This window comes from Takifugu flavidus, chromosome 18 (genome assembly GCF_003711565.1).
Source record: "Takifugu flavidus isolate HTHZ2018 chromosome 18, ASM371156v2, whole genome shotgun sequence".
NCBI lineage: Eukaryota > Metazoa > Chordata > Actinopteri > Tetraodontiformes > Tetraodontidae > Takifugu > Takifugu flavidus.
The window spans coordinates 6,778,521-6,805,205 of record NC_079537.1 but is presented as its reverse complement, the minus strand read 5'-3'; the positions used below and the strand labels follow the sequence as shown (position 1 = coordinate 6,805,205).

At 47.4% G+C, this 26,685-nt stretch overlaps 5 protein-coding genes across 5 annotated transcripts; 1 reads left to right on the top strand and 4 right to left on the bottom strand.

Annotated features, from left to right (window-relative positions):
* Window positions 1–756: 756 nt before the first annotated feature.
* On the bottom strand, window positions 757–2,381 carry pvalb8 (parvalbumin 8). Its single transcript, XM_057014537.1, has 5 exons — window positions 2,112–2,381; window positions 1,782–1,849; window positions 1,355–1,487; window positions 1,076–1,185; window positions 757–988 (listed from the first exon to the last, which is right to left on the bottom strand). The coding sequence occupies exons 2-5, from the start codon at window positions 1,840–1,842 to the stop codon at window positions 963–965; spliced, it is 330 nt and encodes a 109-aa protein (XP_056870517.1). The 5' UTR covers window positions 1,843–1,849; window positions 2,112–2,381; the 3' UTR covers window positions 757–962.
* Window positions 2,382–4,104: 1,723 nt separating this feature from the next.
* Window positions 4,105–5,388, bottom strand: LOC130514757 (parvalbumin beta-like). Its single transcript, XM_057014536.1, has 5 exons — window positions 5,286–5,388; window positions 4,864–4,930; window positions 4,632–4,764; window positions 4,449–4,558; window positions 4,105–4,368 (listed from the first exon to the last, which is right to left on the bottom strand). The coding sequence occupies exons 2-5, from the start codon at window positions 4,922–4,924 to the stop codon at window positions 4,343–4,345; spliced, it is 330 nt and encodes a 109-aa protein (XP_056870516.1). The 5' UTR covers window positions 4,925–4,930; window positions 5,286–5,388; the 3' UTR covers window positions 4,105–4,342.
* A 976-nt stretch (window positions 5,389–6,364) lies between these two features.
* On the bottom strand, window positions 6,365–7,907 carry LOC130514760 (parvalbumin alpha-like). The gene is made up of 5 exons (XM_057014539.1): window positions 7,824–7,907; window positions 7,179–7,247; window positions 6,942–7,074; window positions 6,754–6,863; window positions 6,365–6,664 (listed from the first exon to the last, which is right to left on the bottom strand). Exons 2-5 carry the CDS (start codon window positions 7,237–7,239, stop codon window positions 6,639–6,641), a joined length of 330 nt encoding a protein of 109 aa, XP_056870519.1. The 5' UTR covers window positions 7,240–7,247; window positions 7,824–7,907; the 3' UTR covers window positions 6,365–6,638.
* An 886-nt stretch (window positions 7,908–8,793) lies between these two features.
* Window positions 8,794–10,757, bottom strand: LOC130514759 (parvalbumin alpha-like). The gene is made up of 5 exons (XM_057014538.1): window positions 10,621–10,757; window positions 10,327–10,400; window positions 9,448–9,580; window positions 9,258–9,367; window positions 8,794–9,030 (listed from the first exon to the last, which is right to left on the bottom strand). Exons 2-5 carry the CDS (start codon window positions 10,385–10,387, stop codon window positions 9,008–9,010), a joined length of 327 nt encoding a protein of 108 aa, XP_056870518.1. The 5' UTR covers window positions 10,388–10,400; window positions 10,621–10,757; the 3' UTR covers window positions 8,794–9,007.
* Window positions 10,758–12,228: 1,471 nt separating this feature from the next.
* Window positions 12,229–26,599, top strand: lmtk2 (lemur tyrosine kinase 2). The gene is given in 14 exon segments (XM_057015836.1): window positions 12,229–12,749; window positions 15,787–15,920; window positions 16,006–16,159; window positions 16,271–16,347; window positions 16,431–16,549; window positions 16,621–16,708; window positions 20,207–20,337; window positions 21,925–22,009; window positions 22,428–22,549; window positions 22,911–23,060; window positions 23,161–26,083; window positions 26,160–26,292; window positions 26,358–26,411; window positions 26,414–26,599. Coding segments are annotated over 14 exon segments (4,458 nt in total). The 5' UTR covers window positions 12,229–12,646; the 3' UTR covers window position 26,599.
* The last annotated feature ends 86 nt before the right edge of the window (window positions 26,600–26,685 follow it).

Sequence of the window (26,685 nt, the reverse complement as noted above, 5' to 3'; positions counted from 1 at the left end):
CAGAGGGTGGGTTACGGGGGAAGTGGTTGTTAATTTTAATCCCGTCAATTGCAGGCGCAGGGGATGAAAATGCTGCGTGTTATTTAAAGTCTCTGGGCCGTGACATGCAAAGTTGTGGATCTCCTGTCTGAGGAAGAGGGTGAGCCCGATGAAAATGCCTCCTCTTTTGGCCTGAGCAGCCGCCCGGTGCACCTGAAATGTTAGCATCCTCGGCTATAGCATTCTGCAGAGTTTGCATGTCCTACTGTCCTGCTGCACACACGCAAGCGCGTACACGCTCACACACACACGCTGTCTAACACAAGCCCTCACGCTTGCGTGTCCTGCTCTGGTTCTTGTGTTTGCATGAATGATCGAGAAAAAAAAGATCATGCCCGTCCGATTTCATATTTGAGTTTTGCAAATGCTTGGGTTTTCTTTCTCTCATTACGTGTGTGTGTGTGTGTGTGTGTGTGTGTGTGTGTGTGTGTGTGTGTGTGTGTGTGTGTGTGTGTGTGTGTGTGTGTTGCCCAGGTTTTAGGTAGGTTTATTTACAAAGCTGAGGTCAGGTGTTACTTGATCCTGCAGTGATGACACTCAGGTGAGCAAGGTCATCTCTCCTGCTTTTTCCTGAGCTACAACTAAACACACACACACACACACACACACACCTCTGACACTGTAAAATGAGTTGAAGCAGTGTTTTTCTGAGGCCCCTGAAGTCAGAGAAACAGTCAAAGATCACATTACCAGTGGGGAAAAATGGACACAAACTGCTCCATGTTGTGGATTTTATTGTTTTATTTTCTAAGACATTTGGTAAATTGTACAAATGTCTCAGAATTCAGCATTGTGGTCTGTTTAAGACTGAAATGCGGACCAGCAAGAGCTTTTTAAAGTATTTTAAAGGTTTTTCATCGCAACAGATTGGAAAAGAATGAACTAGAACTAGTACAGCTCTGGTGGTGGAATGGTCCAGTTGCTTAGGATGAAACCATGGCCTGGAACTCTGCAGAGACAAGAAACCGCCACGTCACTTTTTCTTTTTATAAAAAAGAACATTTTTCAGGTGTATATGTGGGGTTCGTCTGCTCACCATCTGCTCCAATTCGCCCATCGCTGTCGTCGTCGGCGAGGGTCATGAAGCCCTTGGTCTCCTTGTCTGTCAGGACGCGAGCACCAGTACAAAACCTCTGGAGGAAAAATCTAAAAGATGGGTTAAAGTTAGCGTGGCCAAGACCAACGTCCCGTCCATCAGACTCAAACAAACAGCGACAAGATGAAGACTGATCCCTCTTTACATTGCAAACAACAACAAAGAGCTTTGGACAAAGGGATGATGATGGTGATGCTGATGATGATGACGAAGACTCACTTGAGCTCTTCTTCCTCAATGTAGCCGCTGCCATCATTGTCCAGGATGGCGAAGACCTTCTTGATATCTTGGGGGCTCTTCTTGGAGAGGCCACACATTTGGAAGAACTTCTTGGGGCAGAAGCTGTCTGGTGCTGCACACATGATGGAGACAACAGGAACTCTAGAGTATTTCTATAAAAAGTTATCAACAGACAATAATAGAAGCTTCTTTGTGGAGATGAGAAGACATTTTAATATCAAGGTTTGCCTGTCGGAGTTTGCTTTAAAAACTTTACATTCTTCCTCGTTGACTGCACAGCTTTAGAGAAAATAATCATTGCCCTTCCGTGAGTGACACAATTTCCACTAGGCTCCCTTTCCAGTCACTGAAAACCTGGAAATATAATCGATTTACACCCAAATAGCAACAACGCAAAGAGATTTACCTTGGCAGGCCTTGATGGCGCTTTCGATGGCGTCGCCGGGGAGGATGGATGACAGAGACATTTTATTTCTGGTGGAGAAACAGTGAGATATTAAAATGTGCGGGCGGATACATCAGAAAACCAGTCAAGGAAGTGTGAAAGTTACGAGAAAAAAGGCAAATGCTGCAGCTGCATCTCCTCCGACGCAAAGGATCCCCTTTTACGCACAGGTTGTGCCTGATGTAAAGTAAGTCTGCGCGTCAAAGCGCGCAGGGCAGGTTCCGCAACGCATGTTTCGGGAAAACCAGACGTAAAAAAAGAAAGAAATGCACCTGAATCGGGAGCACTTACCGTGTTAAAGGGAGTTCTCGCCCGGTCTGCGATCCAGCTGAGAGGTAAGGCTCTGTGGTGACCGCTGTCTGTCAAGGCGGATTTATATAGGTCTGAATGCACTGACAATGGGGATCGCTTGAGTTACCTGTCTGTGGATCAAATTCTCACCGCCCGCCCCTGATCCAGTTTCCCGGCTAACTAATTAACCTTTACTATTTATAACGCCCCAGGACCGAAGGCAGCCACCCTGTACATCTGTAACGACCTTGTAAATAGCAAATTAAGTTTAAAAAAACGTGTTCCCGCCCCACCCCACCCCACCCCGCGCCGCGCTTCTTCCTGTCATCCCCCCACCATCCTCCTCTTCCTCCCCCCGCTCACATCTGAAATTCTACAGAATAAACGAGTCTGAGTCTGCAGCTTCGCTGTACTCTCTCTCCGCTTCCGTGCCCAATGACGCAGGTATCCTCTTACGGCGCGCAGCAAATATGCCAAATCTGCCGTTAAAGTGAATTATGGGGGAGTGAAAAGGGCTTTAAGACCCACCAACGATCTGGTCTTTGGCACCAAATGTCCTCCCTGAGCTTGTTTCTGTCCGGAATTAATCTGAATTCAGATTTTTTTAACCACAAAGACGCGAACGGTCATCAGTGAAACTCAAGGGTGCTCAGTATTGCCACGTACTGACTAAGGGGACAGTGGCGCTGAATCGCCCTGTCAACTGTGCTGATTAAGGGCTCGAGGTCACCCAGTGCCGCCAGTGTCCTGTCCCGCCTTGATGGTGATGATGATGCATTATGCGCAGTGTCGCGCACATCACGCCACCTGCACGCAGAGGTAATTCTCACAAAGGTCACTGATTCACATTTGTACTTCCACTTTCCCGAACGCTGGGGTATCGATTCTTTTCATCCTGTCTATACTTCTGACTGTCAGATGCTAATGAATGAGGTATGGCTCATTGCCTGTGCACCGTTCTGGGACATGACAGACACAGAAATCCTTGAAATGTGCAGCGAGTTTTTGATCTGGTGTTAGAAATGAGCGTGAAAGGTCTGATGTTTGATCGTTTGATAGTCCGGTTGTTCTGACTCTGTCTCGTGCAACCTGACACTCGGGGATATCCTCCAAAGGCAGGAGCGCAGCAGCCGCCAACGTCTAGATGGATGAGTGCGTTTTTGGCGAGCGCTGCGCCATTTTACGCGTCAGTTGTTGACCGAGACGGGCAATTATTAACACTGGCGAGATGTCTCGACTCTTATTTAAATTGCGTCATTTTTGATTTCTACAGGTACACATTGTGTGGAGAAAACACTCGAACCGGCGTTATGGGCACGAAGTGCGCGCTTCCATCTGCTATTATCAACTTTTAAACCCAAACCAAGTGCCAGGTAAATTGTGAGGTCTCTCCTTTAAAGCTCCCCACACGAGCTTTATTATTAAAGAGAAACCCAATCATCTCAGGAAGAAACGGAGAGGTCACCGGATGTAGGGCAGAGGTGAGGTTTTACCTTCACCCGGTTCATGATGTCATAAGCCTCGGTTATCCTTTACAGACTATAAAGTTACGGCGATCATTTATTCATTTACATTTGTTAATGCTCTTCACTTTACACCCCAGTACCTATAGACCCACACCCTCTTCTCAATTCTGTCGTCTTTTTGGTTCCTACTTTAGACTTAATCTTAAATAATTTACTGCCCTCTAGTGGCCATATTGTGGAACTAAACGACAATCGATTAAGTAATTCGTTCGCATAGAAGTTTATATCATTTCACTTAAAAAAGGGAAAATTATATTTACTTTAATATGAAGATAATTTAACAAACAAATATATTACTCACCTAATAAAATATTTTAATTGATATATACATATCTTATTTCTTGTGGTTTTAACGCAGTTCAGTTATTATAGATGTATACATATACTACGATGAAAAATGATTTTATTTAAAGTGAGCCTTTCCGTTGATGTCCATGCAAATGATCCAGTGTCAGTAGAAACCCCCACACCGTAGCAAAAGAATCTTTATTCTTTTTTTAACGTTAGTTCCTGGAAAGTGCAGCGTAGATTTTACAGTAAGCAAAATTCATATTTAAGACATGAACACATTCACAATCATCAGTTTGGACAGTGTGTTGCATAGAAGTCTCTTTAGTATAAAAATGATCTATATTCAGATGAAAAGGTGAGGAGGAGGAGGCGGAGTTGTTCCATCAGAGCGGGTGTTGTTGGTCAGTTGCCAGTTTATGCCTTAACCATGTCTGAAAACTCTACAGGAGCACACACACACAAATGAATAATCAACACAGAGTTCAGCAAAAGAATGAGAGGAAATGAACATCGCGGATACCCTGAGCGCCGATCTTGCCGTCGCCGTCGGTGTCACCGGCCTTCAAGAAAGCGGAGGTCTCGGCGTCGGTCAGCGCGCGGGCACCGGCCTTGAAATTCTGCAGGAAAAGCCTTCAGAAGAAAAAAATATGCACATTAGATACTTTCAGCAGAAGCATGCTGTTGACGCTCCCGTGTTTCTCACTTCAGCTCCTCCTCCTCGATGAACCCGCTCTTGTCCTGGTCGATGATTTCGAAGGCCTTCTTCAGCTCTTCCCCGGACTTACTGGCCAGCCCGCAGGTGGCGAAGAACTTCTTGTATTCGAACGTGCCATCGGCTACAGTCAGCGCGGAACATGGATTTAATAATAATAATAATAATAATAATAATAATAATAATAATAATAATAATAATAATAATAATAATAATGAGTCACCTTTGCACGCTTCCAGGGCTGCAGTAACGTCAGCATCCTTCAGGGTACCTGAGAAAGCCATTTTGATCTACAGAGATAATCAAAAAATGAATTAATTTTATGTGATTGTCTGTTATTTTGTTATTTTTCTAGCGTTTGACTGTCACACACACACTCATCGCTGCTTACGCTTCAGAATATTGATGTTTGAGAGAGAGAGAAGATTACATCATTCTAAACTCCAGTAAAAATATATTGAATTTCTCGGTTGCGTAATTCAGTTCCGAAACCCGGCGGAGGTGGAGCTCTGCCGAGTAAATCCATACCATCACGCAACGGACGCTTTTGCGTGTCCAATAATAAACAAACAAGCAACAAAACAAGCGTGGCATGTTAAAACCGTGCTGCCAGGCTCGGTCCTCTCGTCCACTCATCAAACTCACCTTAGGAGCCTTTGCTTTGTTGGGCACGGATGAAACTGACAAGACTGGTCGACTGCAGTGATTTGCCCGCTGCTCCCTCTGACCTTTTATAGGTCCGCGCTGCCGGCTGTAGGGTTAAGATAACCGACACCCAGTCGAGGTGGGGTGTGTGTGGAGGGGGCAAAAATCGGGCCAGGCAGCGGTCTATTTTTAGTTTCATACATGAAGACGCTTAAAAGGTGCGTTTGAAGAAGTCTTTAGTATGCCCATAAGACTAAGAATAGGTCCGTGCATTACTGGAGGACCAACTGGAGGTACTGGGAGAACATGCAATAGCTGTAGACATGTATGTAAGGGAGAGTTAGATGTGTGCAACATAGATATAAATGTTACTTATATTTACGACCAACTTTTTTAGATGATTTTTTAACCATTAAAGAGACCAGAGTGTGATGTTGATCTGTAGGTGGCAGCACCGTCTGTAGGAACTCTGTAGATTCTGACCTATCGTGACCAGTGGGTCTATGGTGGTGCCACCTGATAGTGCTGGGGCTTTACAGACAGCTGACTTGCAATCCCCCCCCAAACCATTTGAAACCTGCCCTTTAATACTTCTCGTGTCGATGCATGTGTGAAGAAACCCGACGTTTTCTGAAGAAGCGGATCGCGTTACAGCGCCACACGCGTTCAGAGCCCGGCGCCGCTAAAGATCTCCCTCCCCACTTGCTGAAAGCTTGCTGATGTCAGAGCGACTGTTATTCTGCTATTAGCCCCCCGTTGCCACAACACGTCGCACAATTGACTGAGAAGCAGTTGGTGAAGAAAAGGACTTTGGAAGAAGGCGGCTAATTACGCTATGCATGGCAGCTCGCTTGGCAGCATGTTAGCAAAGCCCCAGGGCCTTCGCCTCTGTGTCTGCAGGCTTATTGCCTGTGTCCAACTGTCCCCCCACCCTCCCCCAGCCACGGTTATCAAAACAAGTGCGTGCAGCTCACTTTAATTGCCTCTCAGCGCGCCATGAATGTTTAATTTCTTGCCAGGTGGCTCTGAAACCCCCCTTCTGTTGCCGACAAGCAAAAGACGACTGCGCTGAGGGAGAAGACTTTACACCAAAAGAGTATTTATTCCTGGTTTTTCACTCTTCCTCAAGCATGCAGAAAATATTGTGCCATTTGCATGAGGTATCTCTTTTCTTTCAGAACATTTAACACATCTGAAGAAGGCTCACAGTCTTGTATGTGTTCCATGCTGAGAAATAACAGTCCACAGGCAACTCATAAATAAGGTATAAAAAATATTCTTTCAGCTGGTGGTTACTGAATGCAAGGAGTTTGCAGTTCCAGATTTGAGCAGGAGATCTTGGGCAATGGAAGCTTATGCCTTCATGAGGGCGGCAAACTCTGTTGAAGTGGAAGAAAACCACCATTAGTTCCCAAAGATGATGACTAAAGAGGCCGGAAAAGCATTCAGAGACAACGTCGGGGCTCACCTTCCACTCCGATCTTGCCGTCGCCGTCGCTGTCACCGGCAGCGAGGAAGGCCTTGGTCTCCTTGTCACTGAGTGCTCTGGCAGAGGCAGAGAAGTTCTGCAGGAACAGCCTGGATGGAGGAAATGAGAGTCAGTTCAAGTAGAAATCTTTACTACTTTAGCTTTTACTACTGTAGCGTGGGGCATACTTCAGCTCCTCCTCCTCAATGAAGCCGCTGTTGTCCTGGTCGATGATGGCGAAGGCCTTCTTCAGGTCATCGGGGCTCTTGGCAGCCAGACCGCATTTCTGGAAGAAACTCTTGTAGTTGAAGGAGTCGGCAGCTGGAACACAAACACACGCGCGTTGGCACCGTTAGCTCCATTTGTGCTACTGACAGAGATAAAACATTTAAAATCAGACAAATTTGAGACGTTAAAGATCTCACCTGAGCAGCTGTCCAGAGCTGCTTTCACATCAGCATCATTCAGAATACCAGCAAAGGCCATTTTTAATCCTGAAGAGAAGACTGGAGATTAGCGAACACCATCAACAATCCACTGCATCAGCGGGAGGCAAATTCAGAGAGCGTTGCCTCTGATCACGAGCTGTCCATCTCATGATTTCAATGGCTAGTTTTAGAATAAAACGAGCTCATCGTGTGTCATCTATTTGCTGTTTTTCTTTAAGAGAACCGCAGTCAAGCATTGAGCAGGCGAAAGTTCAACTGCACAAGTTGGATTGAACAACCTGAGAGAATGACCTCTGACCCCCACCTTAATAAATGACATTTCCTTAATGATCACAATAAACAACCTTGGAGGTGACTTTGTGCTATAGAGATCCAGCCAAGAGAACATACAACACGTTAACCATCCATCAGCGTCGATCCTCGGAGTTCAACCGGACCCATTTGGATTCCTAGCTCATTGATTCAATCGTCCTCCCGCCCCAGGTGTGTTTTGGCTCATTCCCCACCCCTCCATCTACAGCAATAGTCCTCAGGGATTTCCTCGTCCGGGTTGATTTCCTCCCTGTGTAGCTTGCGTGTCAGTGCGCGGGGCCGTGCGGGCGCTGTGCCCATTGCACTCACCTTTTTGCGCTGCGTTGAGGCGAGTGAAAACCAAGGCGGGTGAATGCGCCAAGCCGCCGTCGCCGCCTCTTATATAGCCTCCAGCAACACCATTTACAGAGCTTTGGGGTCTCAGTATCAGGTACCAAGATGCGCGGGTTCCGAAAAAATGTGTCAAGTTGTCTGGATCTATTTTTAGGCGAACAAACAGGGATGTGGGAGTGCGAGGCGGCCTATAGCGAGACCGGGCGTAACCCGAGCGGACCCGCGCGTCGAGCGACCTGTTCCTCTCAAATGATTTATGGTCAACATTCAGGATGCGGACATCGACATCGTGGCCTTAGGCCGTGGTTTTATCGAAGCGGATGGAGGTGTCAGAACGGTCGCACCTTCAGGGGCAACATAGTTATCGTATCATATATGATGAGAGGGCGCCAGGAGACACCGGATCCGCTCTGGACTGAGCTCGGCGACAGATCGGAAACACCCAAGAAAAGGGAGAATAGGACACGTCTGCGCGCCAGATCACCTCATCAATTCTGATTCCATGGTTTAATGGTGGAAATGCACAGGCGACGTTGAACCATACGAGGGACGCGATGGCGCAGTAGACTGTCACCAGAAGCAGTGCTTTTTAAAAATTAGAATTAAATTGTAGTAAAACTAGGTTGATCTTGGCTGTATGCAGTCCGTTTACTTAAATGGGGCTTTTTCGTTCGTTTAATTGCTCGCTTGTTTTAAAACGGTGGATAATTAATGCAGAGACAAGCCGCTGGAGAAATCACGTTGTCAATTATCGAAACCAGAAAAACAAACCAACACCTAACGATTAAATCGGTAGATAATTGCACTGTCCTCTGGTTGCAGCTCTTTCTGCATGTTTGATCAGTGCTTTCTCACTTTATTCTGCATCGTTTTTGACTTGGAGTCTTGCCTCAAATGTCGCTACCCTGAATCAAAGTCTGTCACAAACCCAGACAGAGGTCAAATGTCAGTTTAAACACATTTATTAGCATTTGTCTTGTATCCAGCTTCCCCTCCAAATGCTTCTTGTGGTTTTCAGTCGCATCAGTGGGCAGAGCAGCAGGTAGGTCAGGAATGGTCTGAGGATTCTGGGTATGGAACAGTCAGGAAAGTCAGGATCTCCTTGGAATTCCATCGTCCCCACTGCGGGAAGCAGCCGTGTGTCCATCTGAGCGAGATCTTTATTTCAGGATGTCGCAGAACTCTGTGGAGGAGTAAGGGGGTGGGGGTGCAGTCAGGATCAGAGAGGGTTTCCTTCAAGCACCATGTGACATTTACGCTGACGTGCGCGATCTTTATTTGTTTTGTGCCTCTGAGACTCCTTCCTGTGGCCCCTCACAGACATTTCAGCACCGAACAGCGGACAGCTCCCGGCTGCAGACCGGTTGCCTCGCATCTGTTGCTACCCTTCTTTTTGCCACGTGCACCCACCTTCCATCCCGATCTTCCCATCTCCGTCTTTATCCAAAACTGCCATCACGGCCTTGGTCTCCGCCACTGTCAGCTCTCTCGCCCCCGGAGAGAAATTCTGAAGGAACCGTCTGATGTGAGAATGGAGAACAGGGATAAGTTCAACCTCACAACCAAAGTACACACACTCACACACACACATTGTCCGTACTTGAGCTCCTCCTCCTCGATGTAGCCGCTCTTGTCCTGGTCCAGAACCGTAAACACCTTCTCCCCAACATCCTGGGATGAAGCGCTCAGCCCGACTTGTGTAAAGAACGAGTCCAAGTCAAAGGTTCCAGGAGCTGCAGAGTGAGTGAGAGACAGTCAGACTATGTGCGTTACTGGAAAACAGAAAAAAAAATTCTGTTTTTCTTCCAGCAGTGACATTTACCGATACCCCCCGCAGCACTCTATGGTAAATACCACATAGATTTTGTCACTATGAAAGTTAAAAGCACATCAAACGTTACTTATGGAAACCCAAAGCTTCTGAAATGGTTCTGCTCGGGAATCCTTTCCTTTCCTGGGGGAGTTCTCTTGCATACAGGGCACATAAGTGCTGACATTTAAGATCTGCTGGAGCCGTTTCGGCTGTGTTTGCTTCGTCATGTGGTCATAATTACTCGGGATAAATTATTAAGCACTTTGGGATTTGTGGGCATGTAGGCTGTGTGTTGCTGAACGTAAACACGCAGGTATCTGGTGGTACAGGTGCTCCTGCCGGCTGCTGCCTAGTAACCTGCAGGCTCCCCATCGCCACCGTGAGCAACGCGGCTTTCTCCGGTGGGAGGGGGGGGGGGGGGGGGGTGAATGGAACTTGGGCGCTGGATCTGCGCTTCCTTTACTCGAGCGTGAAATGTAATAACAGAGAGGATCTTGCAGCATCAAAGCAGTTTTAACATTTCAAAGGAAGAATAATCATCAAAGCAGAAAATAAGATGATTGGAATTCCTGGGGAAAGCACAAACCGCTTAGAACTCTTATCTGCAGTTCATACGAGCATGTGTTTAACAGTCGGTAGAGTAGGTGCATATGTGGGTGGACTCACCGTGACAAGCCTGGACCGCAGCATTGATGTTCTCGTCACTCAGCATCTCAGCAAATGCCATGGTCGTCCTGCAGCTGACCGACACATGCAAAGAGGGAACGTGAGTGTTGCAGGTGTTTGCTGCTGTCAGATGGCAGCCTTCATCAGATCAAACACATCTGAGAGCACCGTTCCTCCGTGCCTTAATGCCCCAGGTACTAAACAACTCTCAGCTCTCCCTATCAGCGGCCGGGCTGAGCTGTCAGCAGTCATCTCACATTTGCCCCCGGTTTTGCAGAGGAGCTCAGTACTCACCCCGATCAGCTCTCTGCGATTCAAAGGTCTCTTCCTCTCTTGCTGCTTCCTGATCCAGAGTGCAGGAAGCCACCCGATGTATCTGTCGTTAAAGCCAGTGAGATTTCATTCACGCCTCACCCACCTCTTCATCTTCCTCCTCCTCCTCCTCCTCCATCAGTTCATCGGAGCATATAATTTTCTCACCCACTATGTTTTGCAAACAGATACAAGCTGATAAATAAAATTCAAATAGATTCCTTACTGTTAAAGTAGCATAATTACTATGTTAAAGGACATATGACTGCATCCAGAAAAGAGACGTTAATGGAAATAGCAGAGGATGGTTTCGATCCATCGACCTCTGGGTTATGGGCCCAGCACGCTTCCTCTGCGCCACTCTGCTCATGAGAGTTGGAGCAGAACTAAGGTGGAACTCAGGAGACCTTTTAAACATCCGAATTAACATTATTTGGTGTCCAATAATCAAGAGGGTTTTTTTTGTGTTTTTCATGAAAAATTCTACTTGACATTTTTTACTTTGAATTTGAAAAATAAAGCTACAGACGATTGTGGGTTTTGTTAGATTTGAGGATTAGTGATTATCTGGAGACACACATATCAGATAACAGAAGAAATACTTTAATTATAAGTAGCCCACAACATTGGTACCCATTAAAATGGGGTTAATTTATTTAATGACAAATGGGCAAATCAGAGAGATAACCGCAAGAGATAATGACTGGAAGCTGTGAAACAACAAAGAACAATAACAAACACTATGCTCAAGCTAGCAGAGGATGGTTTCGATCCATCGACCTCTGGGTTATGGGCCCAGCACGCTTCCTCTGCGCCACTCTGCTCATGAGAGCTGGAGCAGAACTAAGATGGAACTCAGGAGACCTTTTAAACATCTGAATTAACGTTAATTGGTGTCCAATAATCAAGAGGGTTTTTTTGTGTTTTATTTGAGGGTTTTTTTTGTGTTTTATTTGAAAAATAAAGCTACAGACGATTGTGGGTTTCGTTAGATTCGAGGATTAGTGATTATCTGGAGACACACATATCAGATAACAGAAGAAATACTTTAATTATAAGTAGCCCACAACATTGGTACCCATTAAAATGGGGTTAATTTATTTAATGGCATTATTTAATGACAAATGGGCAAATCAGAGAGATAACGGCAAGAGATAATGACTTGAAGCTGTGAAACAACAAAGAACAATAACAAACACTATGCTCAAGCTAGCAGAGGATAGTTTCGATCCATCGCCCTCTGGGTTATGGGCCCAGCACGCTCCCACTGCGCCACTCTGCTCCCTTTCTAGAAGAAAGACGACTTTTAAGTGTTCTTTTAATTTAAAACTTGACTAGATGAGCATCAGGTAATTCTGACCTATGGTCTATCTAGGTGTTGTCTGGACAGTCTCTCATCATCTATGTCAAAAAATAAAATCATTTATTTCTCTCGTTTATTTATTTATATTGGCTGCCTGTGCTGATGAGGACCGGATGGGTCACGTGCTTGGCCGAGCGATGACGTAGTTTAGGGCCAGTAATTCTTTGCTGTGATTGGCTGGAGAACCTGTCTGTTATCTAACTTTTACGCCCCATTCCGTGATGTGACGTTGAACAGGAACATGGCGCTTCGGTGGAAAGGTGTTTCCTTTCTGTCAGGGCTTATTGATTAACTTGTCTTAGACGTGTTTACCGTAATAGCATTCATAACCATGTACAAAAATGACAGGTGGTCGTGAAGGCTGGTCGCACCGTCCGTTTCTATGGACGCTGTATCGCGATCATTTGTAGCCGTATCCGATTTGGTATGGCGAAATTGTTAGCATCGAAATGCTAACTAACGCTAGCACTGAGGCTAATAGCAAGCCGCTAATGTTAAATAGACTAAAATATGTTTGTGTGTGTAGGTTATATGGACGTTAGATTGACTGTCAGTAGTACAAAGCTTAAATAGGACAAAACCACCCGTTTACTTTTAAGGACGACGATTCCATTTAGCTAACGATTTGTTAGCTAATCTAAGAGGATGAAGAGCCGCCAAGGATATGTTTTGTTGCTGGGTATTGGGATATTTCTTTCGGTATTCTGCCTGTCTACAGGTGCCCCTTTGCCTCAACCTCACAAACCAGGTGAGATATGTGACGGGAATCTGATATATTGTACAATTAGTTCATTGGTTCTGCTCTGTCCACCGGCTTAGCATCTGGTTTAGCATCTTGAAGCTAACAACAACAACCTGCATTTCCTGCTCTCTAGTGAAACTGTGTTATCGCTGCATCTCTCTTTTTCTGCTCTTTGAAACACAGCATATACCTTTACATATTGGTTATGAAAATATGATATTTCTTATGGGATACGAGCCGCACCGGCAACTTTATTTCGACTTGAAACGTTGAAAGGGGACAATTATTAACCAGTCCAGTTTAATTTTGAGTGACACGCAACAGTTCCAAAGCTGCCAGTACCGTTTGTGCACCAAAGTTAATATACAGCCCAAGTGCTTTAAAAACATTTCACTAGGCTTGGTCGAGCTTCACATTTAACCGTTTATGGGACAATACAATAGGTGTTGAACTACCAGCATAGAAAAACTGTTTCTTGTTTTGAAATAGAGCTCAAATAGCACCCCGATGATAGTGTCCTCCCCTAACAGGATGAGTTATTATTCTAAAATAGAGGTGGTTTAACTTGTGTATATTTACCACATACTCCCAGGCTTTTTCTTTCCACCCCACATTAAAGTATTGGAAGGGTTCGGCACCTTTTCCCTGAATTTTGCAAAGACTTGAGACAGGTACAATCTAACCTGTGCGCGTGAGCGAGCAATGGATGATTACACAAAGATGTGCTGAGGGTCAGTAATGTAGGATCATAAGACATTCTGAGCTTATCGTAGTCAATGATTAGCAATAGGGGTATTTGCTCAAGTGTCATCCAGTGTAAAGGTAATTTTTCAGTCTGAGCAAGGTCTTTATAGTTTTATTGCAGCCCATAAACTGTTCTCTGACCTTTTTGTGTCTTCATCTTACTTGATCTCGATTGTGCTTTATAAGACGTAAGAGTGATTAACAACAGCTTAGAGGAAGTCTTCAGTAAACAACATATTGCACAAATTATACATCAATGAAGGTGGTGATCGAGACCACCTTGAGGGAAGCTTGTCAGATGAGGTTGCAGATCCATTACGTAATAACAGAAGCAGGAAATCATTGACATTACAGGTCATTGTTTCCTGGGACCGCTTCTGTGTGATTGGCTGCCTCAACAAGCATTGACAATGAGTTACTACCCTCTCTGTTATTTTGCTAAATGTTTAGTGGAAAAAACACCTCTGACAGTGTCACTCTTCATCCTGTGTGATAAAATGCTCGTTTCTGTTCTGGTGGGATGTTTTGAGGTGGGATGGATCTGCATAATGGGTCAGCTTCCCCTTTTGGTGAGCTGCTCTTTATATATGCAGCTGAATTCTAAAGGGCCAAGTGAAGCCATCTCACATAGAGCTCGCATGAGCCGTCTCCTGCTTTTGCTGTCTGGATGGGGCTGCAGCTCCTCTGAGTCTGGCGCTGCCTGGAGCCCCCTCCGCTCTGCTGAACAGTCGGGTGTCGGTATTAAAATAACTACCTGACACCACTGCCAGATCTTTCTCAGGCTGAGCAGAACCTTTCAAGTCCAGCTCAGTGTGTTTTTTAAGGCTAACTTGAATTCCCTGTGAAAAAAGGTAACGCAAAGGTGTCTAAGCTGACTGCATAATCGCCCATAACTATCTTAAATTAGAGAAAATACTGCCTGAGTTGTGCATTTTCTGGGCTTGTTTCTTTGGTTGTGTCATTTCTGACAGCTTGATTTGGCTGATCGCTTTTTGCATAAGTGCGACAGAAGCAGATAGAATTCAAGGAAAGTCAAGAAAAGATGATTTAGAGTAAGGGGGGGGGTCCTCTACCCTACACTTTTACTTTCTGTCCTGTCTAGGGTGGGAAAAATAATCCTTCTGAATGAGCCTGTGTCACAACTCTTGATTCGAGGTTAATCAAGCCTGACCAGAGTACAACATCCTATCTTTAGCTCTTTGATTCTGACAACCTCAGCATAAAACAGAACACATTTGTAGAATCTGAACATGCAGCGCATCATAAATCTTCATCTAGTGGAAAAGAGCATTCAGGGGTAAGTGGCACAGACAGAGCTGCTCCTATTTTAGTTGTAAACGGGCCCACATGTCAGCAGATGAATGTCGAGACTCGGGATGAGAGAAGAGAAACTCCTTGTTGTGTTTGCCACTGACTTGTCAGGGAAGGCAGGTTTGGTCAGGCTCATTTTAAATACACAACATGATACAGGCATCTTTTAAAATTGTTTTCTTGTGACTGACTTTCCCCTGTAGACAAGTTTCTGAAAAATCCTGCCAGTGCTGCCAAGTTAGATTAGTCTGACTTCTCAAACTCTTTGGCCCAGCACACACTTGGGTCTCCCTCACTGAAAGAGCTGGGCCTCAGCAATACCAGCTGCAGGTGGATACCAGACGTTCTGACCAGCAGGACTCAGTCAGAACCAGTTAAGACCTGCTACTTATCCACAGTTGTTCACAACAGTGGTGTACCTCAGGGCTGTGGCCTCAGGCCCTCACTTTATAGTCTATGATGCAATGATAACCCTTTTTTTTTTTTTTTAGCATTGCAAAAATAAAAGAACTGATTGCTGATTTTAGGAAATGAGCTCTGCTACTGAAAGCATCCTCACAGGAGGCTTCCATGTCTGGTTAGGCAACATCATGGATGAGGTTCACAAGTTGGGCGGCTACGCCTGTTACCTGTGGCCAGAACAAGGCTCCTGAAGGGCTGGTGTCACCCAGCCATCAGCCTGTTTGCCTACCTCCCGTGGGGCAACCATCTGGGGCATCCAGGCACTCACCAGTCGCCTTGAGGATAGCTTCTATCTACACAACCAGGCTTCTTAACAGTAGTTTCTTGTTTATTGAATGTTGTTTTTTACTATTTTTGAGCTGTTTTGATGGGGGTTGAGGTGGTGTATAATAACACGTGACAATAATCTAATCTACTAAACCACTAATGCTGTCAAACTCCTCATGCCAGGCTTCCACCTTTTAGTTTGAGAGTCAGAAATCTACATATTGTTCATCATATTTGGTGTCTGTTGTCCTCGTTTCAGGTGGAGGCACAGGGGACACACTGTCCCTGTCCCTCGGCGTGTCCCTGGTGGTGTCGCTGGCAGCTCTTGTGGCCTTTGTGGTGTTGCTAGTGAACTGTGTGACCTGCTGCAAGGAGCGGGAGATCAACTTTAAGGTGGGAGACCGGGTACAGTACCCAGGCTAGGTGGCATCAGCTTGATTGGTGATGCACCGAGTTGTTCCGTCTTAATTGGATGCAGGAATTTGAGGACCACTTTGACGATGAGATCGACTTCACTCCACCAGCAGAGGACACACCTTCTATGCAGTCCCCAGCTGAGGTGTACACCCTTGCCGTGTCCCCCGTAGCCCTCCCTGGACCGCCACACCTCCAACCTCCTGGCCGCATCACAGGTAGGACACATGCGCTCTCAGAGACACTTGGACAGAGACACTTTGTAATAACAACTGTTGGTGTAGTGACATTGATACCGTGTTTATTTTGCTTTTTGATTGGTTTGACAGAAGGATCCCCCGAGTTTCAGGTCGCACGCCACAACCTGAGCTACATTCAAGAGATTGGCAATGGCTGGTTCGGACAGGTATCGTACATACTCAATATAATTCTCTTCCCCGGACTTTTACAAATTTTCCTTGATGGTCTTTTCTGTCTGCGTTATAACAGGTTATTTTGAGTGAGCTCTACACAGATTCAGGAGGAACCAGAGCCGTGGTGAAGGAGTTAAAGGCTAATGCAAGCTCCAAGGAGCAAAATGATTTCTTACAGCAGGGTGACCCATACAGGTAAACGTCTCGCATCATTTATGTGTTGTTTGTTTATTTCCAAGTGGCTTCACGGTGTTCTTTTCATTCAGAGTTCTGCAGCACCCCAACATCCTCCAGTGCCTGGGACAGTGTGTCGAGGCCATCCCCATCCTGCTGGTCTTTGAGTACTGTGAAATGGTGAGTGTCCAGCCACCAACATCTGCACTGAACCACGACGGCGCTTCAGAATTTGCAGCGCACTTGTGCTCCCTCTTTCACGGTCGTTCATTAGAACTAGAATGAAATTGTGCCTTTGGGTTGTGTGAACGCTCTTGTGAAATGTTCCTTTGTGAAGAAATGTGGGGAGACTGATGGATAATCTCTTTACCGTGTCAGCCAGTCCTTCACTTAGCAGCATTCATTAAATACGACATTTGAGAATTAGCCCTCAGCCCGACCGTTAAGCTCAAAGATTTAACGGGCCGGTCCCTTTTATTTAAATACTGACCAGCCAGGAGTCACAGCTGACCCAGATTAATCCCAAATTAGCCCTTCACATTTAGCGTGACCCAGGCTTCATTGTGGCATCTGATTCATTTGCTTTATCGATGTCTGGTGGGTCCCGACTGTAAGGAGCTGCCCCATCTCCTCACCCTCCGCACCCCTCAATCGCATAGCAAGTTAAAGCCCAGGACTTCTCACATTCCCACTTTACCCAGTAAAGCAACAGGCTCCATTTACACTCCTCTGGTGTCAGCTCCAGCAGTTGCTGTTTGTGCATTTTTATGGGTGCCACCTTGTGTGTACTGAGACTGTTGAGTTCATGTTAAAGTAAACAAAAGCTGTTCTTAAATAACCCCATCGGTGTCCGTCAATAAACACCGCCGTCTAAATGATTAGCTTTTCACCAGAACACACTATTCTGTGTTGAATGATCACAAAGGTGTGAGTATAGTTCAGTATTTGTGGCTGAGGTAGCTGTTGTTTCTAATTCAGAAATAAAACAAACGCCTTTCTCAGCGCTGTTGAGGAAGCAATAAAACTTGTGTTTGTGTCTGGAGGTGTGTTGAGATCTAAAGATCACAGTTCAACCCATTTTCTGACCTGTTTTCTTTGTGAGAAGCAGTGTCTCTGTTGTGTCTTCATTCCCCTCCACAGCCGCTGGGACGGCTCAGGTCTGGCCGCTGTCCCGGCATTGTGGTCCCTGTTAAAGGGTCTGACAGGAGATTGGAATAAGTCAAGGTGAATGGCTTATCGCGAGTTTGCGTGAGCCATTAGGGACGATAACGTGATGAAGACCACATCCTGCCTGTTGAAAGCGATAATGTGCCAGGACGAGCAACTGATTGATGCATATGCTCGCCATCCCCAGCTGGATGGAGGACTTCAAGTCCTCAAACTTATTGTCCTTCACAATAGATCTGGATAACTTTCAACACATCCCAGTTCCCTCTACATACTTAAAAGTAACAATGTTGGAAAGATCCTCTCAGCATATTGAATTTATATGAAAGCACCGCAGTTTAATGGCAGCTGTTCAGGTGCTGTCAATCATCCTCCAGATTTTGAAACATGAAATGCGACACTACAGCTGCAGTGGACAAGACGGGCTCCTTAAGGCAAGCGCGCCGCGATGTCCCCTCTGACAACCTGGTGATTGATGGTGGTTAGGCCTCTCCGTATTACCCGTGCAGGGTAACCCTGACTCAAACAATTTTAGACATCAGAATACATCAAGCAACTGCTGCAAGAACTTCACACACCCTATCGTGAGCGGCAGCTTCCAATGTACAGATCTCAGTCGCCTGCCTTTGGTTCTGGGTGGCTGACTTGGTCATTGATCTTTGTTTATTGCTGTCATTAATACATTAATTCTGGCTGTGTTGTGAAAGGGCTTCTCATATTACTGTCCTGGGATTAATTTACATTTGATTTCATTAGCAATCATATGGTGTGAAGTGTGAGGACACAGGAACCCAAGCGTTTATTATAGATGCAGCAGGATGTCTAGCTCGGAGCCTTCACACTGGCCAAAATCTCAAAATACGGCAGCATTGAAGTGGAGCCTTGCAAAGGAACGCATTATGGGCGTCTGTGTGCAGTGGCAGAAACCTAAACCTCCATTCATTCATGGGTAGGAGGTTATTTTTAAGCTTGTCTCAAAGATGTAAGCACAGATTACGTGATCTTTGTGCAGTGTGGTTACCACAGGAGGACCTTTCTGCTTATAGTTTTCATATTTCCCGGTTCTCCTTGTCAGTATGAGAGCAGGCATAGTTGTTGCGTGTGTCTTTCCATTTGTGAATGTGATGATCTGGTGACCTGGGCGCAGTGTAATCTGACACTTTGACACTGGGATTGGATTTGCTCCTGCACACTCGCATGGAAGAAGTGGCGAGCGAAGATGTCCCTAATCCTGCAGTTTTTCTCCCTTTTTTTAAAAAACTCTGCCACCTAATTTTTGTCTTTTCTATATCTGGATGGACGCAGATTAATTTTTATTCATGTCCATGAATTCCAAACTTAATTCTCTTATACTTACATAACTTTCCCCTGAAGCAGCTGAGCCAGGCATGAGTGTTTTACCTAAAGAGCTTTCTACATTCTTGTTTTTTCCTAAAGGGACAAAAGGTGCAATTGTTCCACATTTCACGTTGTTTCTGTGTGAAGGCTGGTCTGAAGCTCAGGCCCGATCACCTGTTTCACAACCATCACAGATAAAAACAGACAGAGAGGGTGTCATTTACTATACATTTAATATAGCTCTTCTTTGAAGACGCCTTGTTGGAGCTGTGTGTTGGTTGTGTATCTGAGATTTGATTGTTTTATATGTTTCTATTCAGAGATTTAGCTCATTTATACTGACTGAGAAAAAGTAATTAAGGGACTTTATTGACATGTCGATGCAGTTACTGGATGTGATGAGACCTTTTCAACAGGCCGACCTCATAAATTATGTGACTTGTGATTTGTGTACGTGTATTCTTGGCTTTGGCTGTCAAAGGTGGAGCTACATCCAGGGGTCTGTATTGACCTCTGTTCCCCTGTAAACTAGGTCATTTTCTTCCGGATTTTGTTCAAATCCAGTGTAAGCAGTATAAAAATAATGCTTAATTTCCTGGTTGAGTTGGTGTTGGTACAGAAATGTAAAGAACTGAAACGCGGGCATCAGTAGCCATGGTGCTCAGTTGCAGGTTACGCAATAAAAACAGTAAATATTGAAAGTAGGAGGGGTCCTGGACAGCTGCCCTGTGGTATGAGTGGTCTGACCTAATGTTCACTGGTAATGAATGACCTGTCAGTTGCCGAAAGCCAAGTTCACATATGCTGTGATTTGATAGGAAAACTCTCGGTGGTAATACAGGGGTCTGCTTGCTTGTTTATAAGGTGATTAAGTTGATCATTTCCTCAATGAGACAGTTCCTTCTCTTCCCTCCTCCACTCCTGAACCTGGCCTCTTAGTTATAAATGTTTGAGACACGGCTCAGAGGTCCAGCCACCAGCACGACCCTTATTTGGTCCTCTCAAACATCAGGAGGGAGGAGACGGTAACAGAATCTACTGTCCCCAAGTGGTCGTCTCTGTGTAGCGCAGCCTGTATTTAGAAGCATTGTTAATTATTGCTGCAATAATATGTTCTGTGATTGTTGTTGTTGATAATCTAGTTCTTAGAGATGTGTGTATCTGTGTTTCCAGGGGGATCTTCGGGGTTATCTGACTCAGCAAGACTGGAAGTTTAGAAACGCTGACTCGCTGGAGCTGCAGAGGATGGCGTGTGAGATCGCTGCCGGCGTTGCTCACCTTCACAAACACAACTTCCTGCACAGGTACGGCCTCGGCGCTGCAACTCGGTCAACCTCACAAACACAGATCCATCCACTTCACTATATATAATGCTTGGCCGCATGAGGTCGGTAGAATCATAGTGGTGTGCACAATGGACCGTTGATTAACTGGTCTGGCACCAGTTCACCAGGTCAGATCTACCTCTCATAGAGATGAGTGTCTGGTTGACTGGTCAGTTTCAATTGGAGAGCAAGAAGGGAAATGGACATATGCCGGAAATATGTATGTAATGTGTGTAGATGCACGAGCAAGGATCAACATATAAATAATGAGTTTTCAGGACATTCTGGAGTTTAGCCAATGTTGTCGTGTGTCATCTGGTAAGAATACAGACGTGGATCAGCGGGTGGCTTTTTGCTTGATTGATTTTGTTTACCTATTCCCTGGAGTACCAGCCTCTACATCAGGCACGTGTAGAGTAGAAACGCTGAATTTCTTCTTCATTTGAACCTCTTGTGTGCGTTTAGTCATTGGGTATGAGGGACCGCCACAGGGACTGCTGGGAATGTATGGCTGGTGGGCAAGATATGATGCTCAACTCATCAGTTCTATTTTGCATGCTCAGAATAAGCTCAGAGAGTTCCAATTACACAGCTCCCATGCAATGCCTCAGTGTCAGCTGTCCCCTGCCAGAAGGATATGATGATGTTGCATTTTGCGTGTAAAAGGATCTCCCAGGATCGAGCCTTGTTACAACTCAGTGATTCTCCAAGGTTCCCTCCATGTGAGGTCAAATGTGCTTCCATCTTAAACATCGGAAAACTCGGCCTGTGTCCTGTTGTGTCAAACCTCAGCTTTGCCCTGAATCTGCGAGAGCAAAGCTCCAAAAGAGAAACCGTGTCACTAATAATATGTGTTGCCAAATAGTGCGCTGCAGTTTGCCATCAGCGTGCCGCATTTTATGATTGTGGGATTAGGCTGTCAGCCCCCTCGCTGCCTTTGTTAGTTTAAAAGTTTGAAATAAATCGACGTCTATCTTCTGGGACGGCGAGGTTTCGGTCCATCTGGTCGCTGGGCCACGCACCGTGCACGCATAACGCTGACAGCAGCGTTCCTCCTACAGGTGGCCGGGAGTTGCTGCGGGACTGAAGGAAACTAAAATCTGCTTCTGTGGTGGTGGTGTGGGGGGTGGGGGGCGCTTAATATTTAGAGAGATTCAAAAGTTCTTACACCATGTCCTGGAAACTCCCAAAAAAAGCTCGCAGATCCTCGGTTCCCTTGTCCCAGCGTACCCCGCCACTGTATGCAGGAGTCAGGAATAGCCCCTCTGCCTGCGAGGCTCAAGGCCGGTGGAAGAATTCCCTCCAGTTGCCAGAGTTATTTGTGATGGCTGCCAGAGTCCTTTGCCCTTGATTCTGCTGAGGCCTGTAGGCTTGAGTGCAGCAGTAGGTTTCTTTAGACAACGATGCTCTTCTTAAGCCTGGCTTTACTTTAGCCACACCAACGATACAATATGCTAATGAGGTGTTAATCACAAAGCCGAGCTCTGAGCCATCTATTCACTATCAATCATTTTGGAACTTTGGGAACTGATCCACGGTGCTGTGTTTTCTTCTTGATGCTCCCAGTGATCTGGCTCTGAGGAACTGCTACCTGACCGGAGATCTCACCGTCAAAGTAGGAGATTATGGAATTGGACCTTACAGATACAAAGTAAGCACTTCTTTTGACCGGTTGAACGTTTGTACCGTATTTCTTCTCATTACCGGCCCGATAACGTCTCTTCAGCTGTGAGGAAAAACCTCCGTCCCAGCTTGTGCGGGTGTTAATTGTACGTTTCCCTGAAGTATTCCGAAGGCCTCCTCCTGGAAACTGGATCCAGTGCGAGTGTCCTAAGGCAGTGGCCTCATCTGGATTCTTTAAATGTTGCTGAGCTGTCAGTTTGGACGTCTGAATTTAATACTCCTTAGATAAGGTCACCCCCTAAATCTATTTCTGTAAAGAAAGCCGGAGGCGTAGTCGGGGGCTCATTCAGAACAAAAGATTTGCCATTCAAAGGAAGTTTGTAGACTTGTTGTTCATGAACTCTAAGTAATAAATGCCATCTGTAACCATATGATATTAAATCCAGGAGGATTACATCATCACGGAGGACGACGCATACGCGCCCCTTCGCTGGTTGGCTCCTGAGCTGGTGGGCGAGCGCCATGGGGGTGTGATTACTATGGAGCAGACCAAGGCCAGCAATGTGTGGTAGGTACCAGATAACCATCTTCCAGGCCATTAGCCGTTAATCATCAGGATTGGATGTTATCATGAAGAGACCAGATACTGTAGTAAAGTTTACACCCAAATATGATTAGATATCTGCGGACGTTGTAATGGAAACCATATATGACTGTAACCGTTGCTGGCCTGGCCTCTTGCTACCTAAACAATTGCCAACACCCGAGTTAGGATCAAAATGATTAACAGCCTTCACGTGGTTGTAAAAAAATGTTTCTGTTTTATGGTTTTGGGTCAAGCGGAGGTCACGGTCAGTCCCTGAATTTAGCCGGCACGAAGCAGCTTTAGCTGCGCTGTGATTTACAGTTGCTGTTGCTTCTGTCTGCAGGGCTTTGGGCGTCACCCTGTGGGAGCTGTTTGAGAACGGCGCCCAGCCGTACCCTCATCTGTCTGATCGGGAGGTTCTCAATCACGTTATCAAGGACCAGCAGATCAAGCTGTTTAAACCCCAACTGGAGCTTCCCTATTCTGAACGATGGTAGGTCGGCCAATTGTAAAACACGTCTCTGAGCTCCACGTGGTCCTTGAGCTCCTAGATATCTTCTTGCATGGATAGAAACGTGTGTTTGTAAATGCAGGCACGAGGTTCTGCAGTTCTGCTGGCTGTCTCCGGACGAGCGGGCCACGGCGGAGGAGGTGCACCGTCTCCTCGTCTATCTGCGCATGCAAGGTCAGAAGGACATGGAAGAAGACTTCGAGCAACGCTGGGATGCTCTGAAGCCCAACCCCTCCGGGCGACAAACCACCATCAGCCACACCTCCTTCCCCATCCTGGAGCAGTTTGCCGACGACGCCATGCGGCAAGAGATCGACGAGGTTCTGACGGTCACCGAAACGAGCAAAGGCCTCAGTTTTGAGTACGTGTGGGAGGCGGCCAAGCACGACCACTACGAAGGCGGCCACGGGCGGTCCGGCGCGGACACCACCCTGAACTACCACAGCATGTTCTTTCCCGTCTCTAGCGAAGATATTCAGGCCCATTTCCCTGATCCCCAAGTCAGGACAGCAGGCAGAGATGGCCACAACACTCCCTCTGGAATTCCGGGAATTGTCCAAGTCTTGGATGCCCAGAAGCCGTCTGAAGTCCGTGATTACTACATCCAGCTGGAGGAGCAGGGCGAGAGCATCGTGGAAGATGATGGGAACCGGCGGGACTTTTTATTGGACCAGCAAGACTTTGTTCTCCTCCAAGATGTCCGTTTGGATGAGTCCAGCACGGAGGCCGATTTTTTCCACCAAAGCATCGACTCCAAGGATTCCTACTTACCGGACAGCCACATCTGGTCCTCCCTGGAGAACGACAGCCCGTACCGCACCAACATATTCACCGACGGGGGAAGCAAGCAAGAGGCCTCGCCCTCCTGGAGGACCAGCTTCATGGACTTTTCAGAACGCAACGGCGACTCGTTCCGCAATGAAGGAGAAGTGCAGGACGTGGACACGAGGTATAGGGGTTCTTTTTTAGGGGAGGCTTCAGAAGCCCCTCATCTGGTGGACTCTTTGACGTGGAAGGACGAGAACACAGATGTGAAGAGGCTTCTGAACACTGAGAAACTAGCCGAGAACTTCATGTTCCTCAAAAACCAGAACCTGATGAAAGACAGGTCGATGCTCTCCAGCCCGCAGGAGAACTTCCTGTCCCCCGGGGTCGCCCATGAACCAGAAGATGCATTCAAGATGGGTTCCTGGGACAACCTGAACACTTTAGGCAGCTTCACATCCGCAGACGACGACTTGAGACCTTCTGCAAGTAGCACGTCGGCGAGACAGGAAGTGGACTCTCCCGGTGCCAGTTTGGGAGAGTTCCATCCGCCGGCAGTAGAAACCCAAACGCTGGTGCCTTTTATTACCGTGGTGGCAGAAGACGAGGCGAGCATCCAGTTCCCGCTCACACGCAGTTCTTCCTCTGACGACCTGGGTCTAGCGCACCCCTCAGACAGAGGGACAGACTCGGGCTTTGATTCTACCTCGGAGAGGTTCGAGATCGTCATCTGCCAGGACGGCAACACGGATGCATTATCGGAAAGCGCTCCTCCCCATCTGCTGTGTACTGATGCCAAACCTTCTGGCCTTGAAGACAACCTGGGAACCTCAACACACCCTCAGCCCGGCGTGGATAAACCGCCCGAGACGCCGTCCTCGGACGAGGGCCACAGCGAAGAGCTCACCAGCAACATCCTGGTGAGCGACCTGATCGAGGATGCAGACATGGAACTGGAAAACACTCTGTCTGACCACGAAGAATCCTTCATGGAGACCGAGGGGAGATCTTCTCTGTTGGTCTCCGGGCCTTCGTTAGACCAGATCAGTCAGGACAGTTTACTAGAAGACAGCACGTCCACTAACTTGGCCACCGTAGATAACTCCGTGGAGACCCCAGACTCTTTAGACTCCCTGGACATTCATAGACTCGGTGAGCAGGGGGAGGAGACGCGTGTGCAGGTCGTCCCTCACAAACTCCATCCTCCGTATAAAATATCAGACAGCGGATATGAGACCGAGAACCTGGAGTCTCCCGAGTGGAACTCCCAGCTAAACGTCAGAGACCTCTCCCCCGTCAACAATGGCTCCGGCGTTGCCAAAAACGAGGAGCCAGAAGATCCTGCAGCGAACGCAACCGCGGTTCCACCGGAGATCATCATCTCCGAAGCCGAGGGAGCTCTGAGCGCTCCCGGCGAGGAGTCGCGGCCAGGTCCCACTCGGGCGGAGGAGCCCCTCGTGGGCAGCCATTACAGAGACTCTGCTTACTTTTCGGACAATGAATCAGAGCCCGAGAAGAAACCCGAAGAAAGCACAGCAGGAGGTTCTGGTGAAGTGGGATGGCTGAGGAACTCTGAGGGTGCAGCGAGCGGGGAGGCTGGAGGTCCCGGGATGGAGAAACATCTGGATTCCTCACCTTCTGGGACAGAACCTCTGACAGCCGCTGAAGCACAAACAGGATCCGAGCGGCTTGTTGGAGAGAGTCTCTTAGAAGCGGAGTTCTCTGAGAGAGAGTCTGAGACCAGAGACCTTCAAGACGCTCTGAAGGTGGTCACATTAACAAATGCGCCACCGGCACCAGAAGATCTGGACCTGCTTCCTGCTGCCGCCGGTTTAAGGCAGCCGTCAGAACCTGCCGCTCACCCTAAACTCACCAGGACCCACGCCAGCGACGGCCAGAAAAGAAAAGAACCGGACATGGAGGGGCGTTTCCTGGCCAGGCGGGAGGATTCGGGCTTGGGACACGAAGACGGCATGGACGCGGACGAGGAAGACGAGAACAGCGAGGACTCCGAGGACGACGCCCACGCCTACCAGCTTCACAGCTCCAGCTCGGAGAGCGAGGACGAGACCGCTCACGCGGTGCCGATCGTCGTCTCCGACGACAGCGGCGCCAAGAACCTGAAGAGCCTGTTGAAACCCACCACGCTGAACATCGACGCCTCAGAGCCGCCCGTCAAGGGCGGCGCCAGGAGAGCCGTGTCTTTCTTCGATGACGTCACCGTCTTCCTGTTCGACCAGGTAAACTCTCTGGAATTTCAAACTCCCAGGACGCTCTGGGTGCCGATATTACTAAAATCTCTACTGGCTGATTTAGGAGACGCCCACCAAGGAGCTTGGCGACCACGCCTACGGCTCGAGGAGTCCCGCTCCAGAGCTCAGCGGCGCGGCGCCCTCGGCCGGCTGCCTGAGCCGCTTCACCAACTCCGAAAGCTCCACAGACGAAGAAGGTAATACCCCGACTCGCCTGCAGGCGGCCATCTTCCACAGAGCTGACCCGTCTTTGTCTCCGCAGGCGGCGGCTTCGAGTGGGACGACGACTTCTCCTCCCCCGCGCCCGCGTTCCTGCCCAGGACAAAGCGTCGGCGGCCCCGCCCTCTTCTGGGGCCGCTCGCTTCTCCTCGCCGCCTCCGGCTGCAGGGCGCGCGCCGGAGCCCAGCTGGGGCAGCTCTTCCAACTACTCCCGCTTTTCCATCTCGCCGGCCAGTATCGCCAGCTTCTCCCTCACGCACCTGACCGACTCCGACATCGAATAAGGAGGCAAGTCGAAACGCGTCTCAGCGTCCCGGACTGTGAAGGTCTGACGTCATAATTCTCTGCTGCTGATCTAAACTCCCCTTTTC